At 51.6% G+C, this 11,014-nt stretch overlaps 1 protein-coding gene across 2 annotated transcripts in view; it reads right to left on the bottom strand.

Moving 5' to 3' along the window:
* Positions 1-1,742: 1,742 nt before the first annotated feature.
* Akt2 (AKT serine/threonine kinase 2) overlaps positions 1,743-11,014 on the bottom strand; it is a 48,541-nt gene continuing 39,269 nt past the window's right edge. For both annotated transcript variants that reach the window (XM_021166455.1, XM_021166456.2), the window contains exons 7-14: positions 9,189-9,254; positions 8,397-8,465; positions 6,956-7,078; positions 5,035-5,163; positions 4,724-4,938; positions 4,196-4,283; positions 4,008-4,110; positions 1,743-3,136 (exon numbers count right to left, since the gene is read on the bottom strand). In XM_021166455.1, the coding sequence (XP_021022114.1) occupies positions 3,057-3,136; positions 4,008-4,110; positions 4,196-4,283; positions 4,724-4,938; positions 5,035-5,163; positions 6,956-7,078; positions 8,397-8,465; positions 9,189-9,254 (873 nt within the window). In that variant the 3' untranslated portion in view covers positions 1,743-3,056. The remainder of the gene's footprint in view (positions 3,137-4,007; positions 4,111-4,195; positions 4,284-4,723; positions 4,939-5,034; positions 5,164-6,955; positions 7,079-8,396; positions 8,466-9,188; positions 9,255-11,014) is intronic.

Raw genomic sequence — 11,014 nt, 5'->3', positions numbered from 1 at the left:
ACTCCATCCCCATCTCTGAAGTCTGAAGCGGTCTCATTATATAGCCTAGGCTTAACCCTGTAATCCCTCTTGCTTTACCTCCCACAACCACCCACGGCACCCCGTACTGGGACTACAAGCATGGCCACCATTCCTGACCAGTACCGCTTCTCAAAGTTTTCCTTTAGATCTGAAAACATTTCAAAACCAGCCAGTACATTCAAAGATCACAGGATGTAGGCCATTAACACCAAAGTACAAGCACAGCAAGATGGAGCCTTATTTTTATTTTTGATTACAGCACTGATGATAGCAGTAGATCTTAGCGATGGAAGGTATATGCCCATGCAGCCTTGTGAAGCAACTGGGACCACAAGGCCACAGAGTCCCCTGATACTTGAGAATACACTAGTGTGCCCAAGTCTCATTTCCTCAAGGACCCAGCAGACTGAGGACATCTGCAAAATTCCTAGGTATGGTGGCAAAGGGGCATAGCCCAGGCATGGCTGCACTTGGCAAGAATGAGGGATGCACAAAAGGCAGGCCAAGGGTTCATGGCAAAGTCCACAGTGATGCCACTCCAGACCCTGGGTTGTGGGGCTCACTTCTTCCTGACGGTTTTATAAACACACAGAGTGGGGAGAAAACAAAACCTTGTGAAATGTTTGAAGTGAGCCTTGTAAAGGATTCCAATGAAACCTTTTCTGAAACCGTTGTCCCTCAAACTAAGCAGTGTAGGCATGTGTGTTCACTACAGGGACAGCACGTGTGTTCACTACAGGGACAGCACGTGTGTTCACTACAGGGACAGCACGTGTGTTCACTACAGGGACAGCACGTGTGTTCACTACAGGAACAGTTGACCGAGTTCCTTTCGCGGTAGGTAGGCAGGAACATGTCCCGCTGGGAGATGAGTCACACAAGGTGACAAAAGAAACAATCGCATCTGTGACTGAGGTGCTGTGACAGGGGAATGCAAAGCAGCTTTCTTTTTCCTAGGCTTGAGAGTGGAGGACTACGGTGAGCTCTAACACCCCAGCAAAGGCTTCACCTTCTCCTATCAGAGCTATGGGCCCGCACGCAGTCTTCTCTGCAGTTGGGACAGGTGTCTAACCTGGCCTTGCTTTCCCACATTCCGCTTTCCAGTTCTCAGATTGCCAAGCCTGTGGTGCCCCCTCTTCTAGTAAATCCTGGAACAAATCCATCTGCAGCAACCCCGTGTGCCTGGCACCTGGGTATGGGAAAGGAGGAAGTACCCCAGTGAGCCCCACAACCCACAGGTTCAGCGTGGGGTTCAGTCCTAGACCGGTGCAGCTGTAATCAAATGTCTGGGTGTTCCTGCTGGGAGTCACCACAAGCCCTGTTAAGTCACAGATTTTATGATGGCATTTGGGGACATTAAGGCTTCCTGGTTCCACACAGAGGCTGTTCTAGGGCTCAGAGGCCAAGTGAATGAACCACCCCTCCTGCTGCCACAGTGCACATGCTTCCAGTTTAGAGCCGCTCAGCACCGGCTGCCCCCAATCTGGCAGCTTCTAAGGGCCTGAGCCTATCCCTACCCAACAGAAACCACCCAGCCACCTTTTCCTCTGCAGCGCCGCTCCCTGCAGCCAGGATCCACCACCCACTTTCTCAGGGCCATCTGTTCCATCCCCATGGCTCCATGGACCTCAGAATAAGGCAGAGCAGGTAATAAATGATGCATGCTACTCTGGCACTCCAGTACCAGGACAGGAGGGGTGGCCAAGGAAATGTGGACTGGGTCCCGGTCTGAAATGAGTGTCTTTATTGCTTGTACCGTACAAATACGAGGAGTAAGGAAAGGCCAGCAGGGATGGGCGAAAACTCTCAGATAAAAATACACACATACAAAGTAAAAAACAGATGAACCCCATAACCATCCCCAACCACCCCACCCTACTGCCTTTCTGAAATCCACCTATTCTGGGGGTGTGGTGGGAGAGCAAAACCAGGAGAACTCATTTCCAAACACCCAGAGCTATTGAGGAGGGAGAGACATGGCCAGAGCAGCAGGCACATCGCCTGCACTCACTGCACCCCGTGGGATCAGACACTCAGGCTAGGGTTGAGCCTGAGCCCACTTACACAAGTGCTGCATACAGCTGTGGGCACCAGCATCCCAGGAGCCAGGGATGCTCACTGCTAGGTCAGGGTGCACACCTGCACCCACAGCACTGACACAACTCTAACTCAAACATTCACTTTAAGGCTCCAGAACAGGGGCCCTGGAGATGAGGCAGACTCCACCCCATTGTGTATCAGACACCTATTCCCATGTCTGTCCCCTCTCAGACCCCAGTCAAGTCCAAGGGGCCCAATACTGTCTTGGTGTGAGATGTGTAACAGCCAAGGTTGGCTTCCCTCTGCCCCAGGCAGAGAACGGAGCCATCCAAAGGGGCCCAGCGGGAGGCAAGGCTGGCTAGAAGGAAGCCCTGGTAAGGCACTGGGCTGTGGGCAGGAGGGCTGCCCCCAAACGTTCCTCCTGCTTTATTGAGAATCAAGAGAGTAGCTTGGGAGGAAGAGGAAGGCAGCTCCTGCTCCTGGATCCCCCATGAAGATCCATTCTCCATAGAAGCAAACCCAGACCCCTCAGCTTCCAAAGGCTTCTGCCTGTCCCTGGACATTACTGCTTTTGTGCCCCAGGTGGGGTGGCAGCAGACAGACTGCCCAGAGGACAGCATGGAAGGCAGCTGAGGTGCTGGGAGGGAGGGGGACTTCTAGGTGTGTCCTCCACTGGCGTGCCTCCAAATCCAGGTGACCCCATGGCTCCCCACTTCACCCTCTTGGAGGCTGGTGGTGATGAATGACCTCACTCTCCATCCTCCCAACAGCCTGTCCCTGGGCAGGTCCCCAGCGCTCATCTGGAACAGAGGGGAGCCCAGAGGAGAGGGCCGCCAGGACCGCTAAGTCTGAGCAAGGACTGAAGAAGAAACTGGATTTGGGATGAGGGGACAGGGAAGGGCACACAAACCAAAAGGCAAAATAAAGTTTTTTTAAAAAGCCACCCAGGCAGTGGATGGCGGCCATGCTTGTGTCCTGTGGTGGCAGAGGGCTGCTCACTCTCGGATGCTGGCTGAGTAGGAGAACTGGGGGAAGTGCGTCCGCTGGTCCAGTTCCAGCGGGTCCAGGCTGTCATCTGTAGGATTGGGTGGAGACTCATGAAGATGAAGGAGCAGCAGTCTTGCCCACCCCACCTCACCGGGAAAGCACCCAGAAAGGAGTATGCTGGGACTACAGGAAAGCCTGCACTAGGGTGGTGGCCCACAGCACTGGCGCCAGAAGCAAGCAGCTTGCTTCTGCAGAGGCCTTAGCTGCGGCTTCCTTCCCTGGCTGGGTCTTCTGAATGTCTTTCCCCCTCCCCAGCACCCTCTACCACCAGGGTCTAGCCTGGCCTATTCCCACCCATACTCACTTGCACCAAGGGACTGTCAACAGCCCTGGCATCATTCTGTCCCTAACACACAGACCACTTACTTACAGAAGTTCCCATGGCTGATGTCGCCTCCAGTTCCCAGGTGAGCCCCAGAACTTTCGACTTTAACCCCCTGCCCCATCTGCCTGCCCACAGCCTGTCCTTTTCCTGCAAGATGCTCTCACTGCTGGTACCCAGAAGCCACTCCTGCCAAGAATGCACTTTTGGCTGCCACACAGCCAGGCCAGGTAGCTTCTCAGGCTTCCCTAGCCCTGGGATCCCAGGAAAGCTCCGTGGGCTCTGGGCTGTTCAGGATGGGGGCGGGGGGGAGGGTGAGTGCCCAGCCTTGGGGTAGCTTCAGATCAAGAACACAGTCCAAAGACCAGGGTATCCCTAAACCCCAGAACATACTTTAGCCATAGTCCTTGACGATTCTTACAGCAACAGCAGGCCTTGCTGTTGCTGTAAGGAAAGTTGTCAGACACAGTAAAGACAGCCAACCAAGGTCCTCTTGGCAAGCAGAATGCAGGCCAGACTGTAGCTACCTTTCAGCCATCTAGTCAGACCCAGGGCCCATTGGGTCCCCGGTACTTACATCGGTCTGGGGGTGTGATTGTGATGGACTGGGCGGTGAACTCGTCATCGAAGTACCTTGTGTCCACTTCTGAAGTGACCTGAGGTTTGAAGGGTGGCAGGAGCTGTGGAGAAGAGCCCGGAGGGAGTCAGCAATGGCAGGTCACCTGTGGGCAGGTGAGGGCCCCTGAAGCAGGCAAGGGGACTCACCTTTTTCTGTACCACGTCCTGCCAGTTGATGCTGAGGAAGAACCTATGTTCCATGACCTCCTTCGCATCACTGGGACCTCCGCCGAGCCTGGGCAGAGACAACCATCACCAACCACCCAACACCCGAAACTGCAGGTTCTACAGGCCAGGCTCAAAGCAAAGGCACATATAACCCAGGGTCAAGGCCCTTGCACAGTTTGATAATGCTATCCTACCACAAACCCCTTTTCTGAGGAGACCTATGATTGGGGAGCTCATGGCTTAGGACAGAGGCAGGGAGAAGGCAATCTGGGACAAGGTAGTCTCATAACTGGCCTCATCTTTATCCATGAACAGGTGACAGGGTAGTGGGGTAGGCCTACAAGGCAGTCAGCTCACACACTGGCTCAACCTTATACAGTCCTGTGACCTTAGGCTGGCCATAAGGAATGCTGTATTCCTGTGTCCCCTCAGGAGAGGCAGTGCAGGGAGGTGTATCCTGTGGGGACACTGGGGTTGCTAAGGGGACAACGCACTCCCAGGCCACACCTCTGCTTTGGGTCCTTCTTCAGCAGCCCAGCCAGCAGGGACTTGGCCTCTGGCCCGAGTGTGCGTGGGAAGCGGATCTCCTCCATAAGGATGAGCTCAAAGAGGCGCTCGTGGTCCTGGTTGTAGAATGGCAGGCGGCCACACATCATCTCATACATGACCACACCCAGCCCCCACCAGTCCACTGCGCGCCCATAGTCATTGTCCTCCAGCACCTGAGGGAGGAAGGAGAAGCAGCCAGGCTAGAGGGGATCCACCCCTGGCTTCCTCCACCCTTAGCCTGCACACTCCCTGCCTCCAGCCCAAGACACCTCAGGCGCCAAGTACTCCGGGGTACCACAGAAGGTTTTCATGGTGGCTCCATCACTGATGCCCTCTTTGCACAAGCCAAAGTCAGTGATCTTGATGTGGCCATCTTTGTCCAACATAAGGTTTTCCAGCTGTTTAAAAAAACCAAAAAACCAAAAAAAAGCCAATATATGAGGGACAGACCATCCCAGGGTTTCTTTCCCACTAAAGCAGTGCTTCTCAACCTGTGGGTCTTGACCCCTTTGGGGTCAAATGACTCTTTGATCAGGGTCACCTAAGAGCATCAGAGAACACATATTTACATTATGATTCATAATGGCGGCAACATTACAGTTATGAAGTAGCAATGAAAATTTTGTGATTAGGGCTCACTACAACATGAGGAACTGCATTAAAGGTCACAGCATTAGGAAGACTGAGAACACTGCTGTAGAGGCAATAGTTTGGGGTGACAAGCTGTCACATCAGGGATTTCTGAGGTATAAGGGGCCATAACACATGCCCTGTGGATTTCAGTTTTTCTTTTCTTTTTTTTTTTTTTTTTTTTTTTTTTTGTTTTTTTGAGATACGATTTCTCTGTGTAGTCCTGGCTGTCCTTGAACTCAGAAATTCACCTGTCTCTGCCTCCCAAGTGCTGGGATTAAAGGCAGGCGCCACCATGCCCCACTCTTTTCTTTTCAAAACAGGTCAAGATCCCAGTAGCTTGCCTCTGCTGGGATTAAAGGCAGGCGTGCCATCAGGCCTAGCCTTGGCTTTAGCTTTTTTAAGGTTCAATGTTAGTGGTACTATGTTTTCAGAATTTGGTTTGTTTTTTAGAGATAAGGTTACTCTGTAGCTAAAGTTAGCTTTAAACTCAAATCAGTCCTCTTGCCTCAGCCTCTCAAGTCTTAGAATTACAGGCATGAGCCGGGCGTGGTGGCGCATGCCTTTAATCCCAGCACTCGGGAGGCAGAGGCAGGTGGATTTCTGAGTTCGAGGCCAGCCTGGTCTACAAAGTGAGTTCCAGGACAGCCAGAGCTATACAGAGAAACCCTGTCTCGAAAAAAAAAAAAAAAAAAAAAAAAAAAAGAATTACAGGCATGAGCCTGGATTTTTGTTTTTCTTTTTCTGTTTTGGTTTTCGAGACAGGGTTTCTCTGTATAGCCTGGCTATCCTGGAACTCACTTTGTAGACCAGGCTGCCCTCAAACTCAGAGATTGGCCTGCCTCTGCCTCCCGAGTGCTGGGATTAAAGGTGTGCGCCACCACTGCCAATGCATGGCTCAGATTTTCTTTTAGTTATGAAACACATACTAGGAGATAGTATAAAGCTCGCAACATACATGGTACCTCAGTAAGGCCTTGATGTCTACAGACCAGGTACATACATGATACCTCAATAAGGCCTTGTGTCTACAGACCAGCTTCTGGTGGAACCCTGGGAGCCCAGTTATCAACAACTCTTCCTTTACTTGGTTCTCTTGGGTCTGTGTGTTGTGCTGGGCAGAGAAGCAGGGCCTCATGCACCCTACCCACAAGCTTCACCAAGCTTCATTCCACATCCACCTATGAAAGTTCATCATCTGCTCTGGCCCCTTTCCCTTAATGGGATGCAGCCACAGCCACTGTGTATCTTGTTCCTCTACCCAGAGTTCCCCTGGACAATGGCACGCCCATAGTGCACACTGTTTGGCAGCATGAACAGTGCTGCTCTGAGCATGTACATACCTTCCCGGCTGAACACATGGCCCCATGTCTGGCTGGCACATAGTTTTGGTGTCACTGCCAAGTTATGCTCTGGATGGTTCCAACTGACACCCCAGCTGCAGCCTGGGGTGCTCACAGGTCTTCACTGTAGAACTATCTGAGGTGTGTGCCATGGGCTATCCCAGATCCTGTGCACTCCACCCCTATCCGACCCTCGACCTCCAAACCATCCTCTCACCTTGATGTCACGGTACACCACATCTCTCGAGTGTAAATACTCCAGAGCTGACACAATCTCTGCTCCATAAAAGCGCGCCCGATCCTCCGTGAAGACTCGCTCCCGAGAGAGGTGGAAAAACAGCTGCAAGAGAAGGCCAGGTCTTAGCACTGGTTCCCAGAGACCTGGCCCTGCAGCCCATGCATCATATGCCCCAGAGCAGACAGGCTCCAGCATAGGCACAAGAGCAAACAAGAGAGAAAAGATGCAAACTCAGCACAGCCTCAGCGCTGACGCTGAAACTGCAAGAGTTTCATTCAGGCTACAGGCTGAGCTTGAGACTAGCCTCAGGTACACAGTTTTTTTTTTTTTTTTTTTAAAGAGCTGGGGCTGGAGAGATGGCTCAGCAGTTAAGAGCACTGACTGTTCTACCAAAGGTCCTGAGTTCAATTCCCAGCAACCACATGGTGGCTCACAACCATCTGTAATGGGATCTGATGCCCTCTTCTGGTCTGTCTGAAAATTTCTACAATGTACTCATACACAAAATAAATAAATCTTTTTTAAAAAGGTGTGTGTGGGGGGAGGGGGGACTGGGTGTGGTGGTGCACGTCTTTAATCCCAGTACTTGGGAGGCAGAGGCAGGCGGATTTCTGAGTTCGAGGCCAGCCTGGTCTACAGAGTGAATTCCAGGACAGCCAGGGCTACACAGAAAAACCCTGCCGGCGGGTGTGCGTGTGTGTGTGTGTGTGTGTGTGTGAGGGAATCTGAAGACAGCTACAGTGTTCTCATATAAATACTATAAATAAATCTAAAAAAAAAAAAAAAAAAAGAGCTAAGGATGAGGCTGGTGTGTATAGTGTCTAATCCCAGAACATGGGAGGTAGAAACAAGAGAATCATGAATTCAAGGCCAATCTTAGCTACAGAATGAGAATAAATTTGAGACCAGCCTGTCTGAATGAGATTTGCCTAAAATTAAACAAATAAGCACATTAACCAATTAGCTATTAATAAGTGAGCGAGCAGGCTGGAGCATAAGCAGTGAGTGGCAGGTGCCAACGAGAGGGCAGTGGGGGGTGGGGTGATGCAAGTGAAGCAGCCAATGCAGCTGATGCAGTGACAGAGGCATGGACTGGGCTGGGGCCTAGGCCCACGTGCTTTCTCAGGGATCCCCAGGAACACATTCCTGGGCCTGGCAGTCTACTACACAACAGCCTCTGCACCTGGCTTTGAATACTGTCCGGCAACATAGCAGCAGTGTGAACCTGGGTGAGTCACTCACTTAACCTGCCCCAGTCTGTCCCCCACCTGCTTCAGGGTTGGCAGGGGAGCACCTGACATTCAATAAACCTCCCTTCTCCCTCTGCACCCCCCCCTACGCACAAGCATATCCCCTTCTCATCTAGGTCTTTTTCACCTCCCTCACCACCATCAAAAGTTGGCCAAGTGCCACAGCTCACCTCACCCCCGTTGGCATACTCCATCACAAAGCACAGGCGGTCATGGGTCTGGAAGGCGTACTTGAGGGCCTGTGAAGGGAACCAGAATGAAAGCTCTGCCAGCTGGAAGGCAGGGATCTGAACTGGCACACCACACCCGGGCCTGCTTGGGTCAGAGGGGTTCAAGTCCTAGGCATGTCCAGGGGAAGAGATAGGTTCTGACCACCCAGAGCTGTCTCCCCAGCTCTCCTCTGTAAAAGACATCACACCAGAGCTGTGCACTGTATCACACAAACCTCGACTTGCTATGGCTCAGAGTGACAATGCATTGGGTGCCAACTCCCAAGGCAAGACAGCCAGGCTGTCAGTCTCCAGCAGCTCTCAACTTGTGTGCTATGGAGCCCTACAGGGTTCCTCCCCAAGTCCTGACAACTCCTCTGCTCACAAAATTCACAAGCTCTCCGGTTCTGCCTTCTACATTGAGGGATCACATAATATAGCACTGAGCCCAGGACTTCACAGAGACACAGCCTCAAAGCTACCGTCCATATCTCCTCAGCTGGAGTCAAAGGCTACACCCTGATGGCATGTTTGTGACTGAGGTTTTTTTTACAAAATGCAGTCTTCTCACTTTGGCCAGCTGGGCTGAGCACCTCTCACTCCCAAAGATGGCCGCCAAGTAACCACCATGAAGTGTCCCAATGTTCAAGCAGTCTGGGAGCCCAGTGATGCCCTGCCTGGCCTGCCTGGCTTACACCAAAGCTGTGCCTATAACATCTCCTTCTCAAGGGTTGGCAAGGAGAGGGAACTCACTGTAAGGAAGGGGTGCCTGGTATTCTGCAGAACCCGGCTCTCTGTGACTGTGTGGGCGACTTCATCCTGTGGACAGACAGTGCAGATGAGTGGCAGGGACACATGACAACCTGCGATCACCAAGGAACAAAATCCAGATGAAACCTCCCCAAACTGGGGAATAGGAACAGGGCCCTTTTCAGGCCCAAATGGCAGCCTAGACAAGGGTGACTTCGAAAGCACAAGGTGAACGGCTGATGACTCCACAACTGAGAGACGAGGCTAGCACCACCTGAACCCAGGTCAGCCACTAACATTCCACTGCCACTTGAATCTTCAATGACCTAAAAGGCCCATGTGCTGAAGATGTGATATTGGTCCCCACCTGCAGCACTCTTGGGAATTGGGAGACTTTGGAGACATAGTCTAATGGGAGGAAACTAGGTCACTGTGCCTGTGCCCTTNCTGGTGAGATGGCTCAGCAGGTAAGAGCACCCGACTGCTCTTCCAAAGGTCCGGAGTTCAAATCCCAGCAACCACATGGTGGCTCACAACCATCCATAACGAGATCTGACTCCCTCTTCTGGAGTGTCTGAAGACAGCTACAGTGTACTTACATATAATAAATAATAAATAAATCTTTAAAAAAAAAAGAGAGACACTGGGAACCCAGAGCCTCTCCTCCCTTTACTTCCTAGCCCTCCCTGCCATGTGCTCTGTAATGTACATGCAATGAAGGTCCCCACAGGCCTAAAACCACACAAGACTGCATCCATGAACTGAAACATATAAAACAGCCAAAACCTTTCCTCGTTGCAAACTGTATGCAATCTGTTACCATGAAGCAGCTCTAACACGCCCCCTAGAGGGGGAATAAGCACAGTATGTGACCCCTCACCCACAGGTACCATATCAACATAGGAACCCCAACGTCAGAGAAGGCTCCACATCTTAGCAGTCCTTCTAGGGCTCACGCTGGCATCAGGGTAGAAATACATATTCTCTGGGCCCATTCTGTCAGAAACTCAGGGTGAGCATATGGAGAGGCACTGGGGGTAGGGGTGGGGCACTGTCCCAAAAGCTGGAGTTTAGTGTATGCTCTAGGGTAGGACCACAGGAGAGCTTCTAGATGCCTTTTGCTACCTCAACAATCTGGGCAAGAGCTTAAACTCAGGAAACACTGGGACTATCAGATCATTTCTGAGTCTCACTAATGGAGGCTGTGAGTGTCCTCTGCATGCGCAGCTGGGGACGCGGCTAAAGTTCCTATAATGTACAGCACAGCCCCACACTAAGGAATCACGTGGCCCACAATATAGTGCTGAAGCTGACAAGCCCTGCTCTGGATCAGTTTTATCAATAATCTGTAAGTAGCTTTGTTTCCTCTTGCAGAAGAACCAAGTTCAATTCCCAAGTACCCTCAATAGGCCACTCACTTATAATGGCCTGCAACTTCAACTCCAGGGCATCTGACACTCTGCTCTCCACAGGCCACCCCTGAATCCTCTTTATCCTGAGCACTGTACTTTGTGTAAGAATTTTACTATTAAGCTTATTATAAACCTTTCCTTCTGCTGAGCACTCCTTTAATCCCAGCCCTCAAGAGGAAGAGGCAAGCAGATCTCTGATTTCTGAGTTCGAGGCTAGCCTGGTCTACAGAGTGAGCTCCAGGACAGCCAGGGCTATACAGAGAAACCCTGTCTCGAAAAACCAAAAGAGCAAAAAGAGAAAAAGTTGTGTGTTAAAAACCAACAAGAGGCCGTGGTGGCACACGCCTTTAATCCCAGCACTTGGGAGGCAGAGGCAGGTGGATTTCTGAGTTTGAGGCCAGCCTGGTCTACAGAGTG

The sequence above is a fragment of the Mus caroli genome, chromosome 7 (genome assembly GCF_900094665.2).
Source record: "Mus caroli chromosome 7, CAROLI_EIJ_v1.1, whole genome shotgun sequence".
In the NCBI taxonomy this organism is placed as follows: domain Eukaryota; kingdom Metazoa; phylum Chordata; class Mammalia; order Rodentia; family Muridae; genus Mus; species Mus caroli.
The sequence above is the reverse complement of the archived record's forward strand: the minus strand, read 5'-3'. Positions and strand labels throughout refer to the sequence as shown.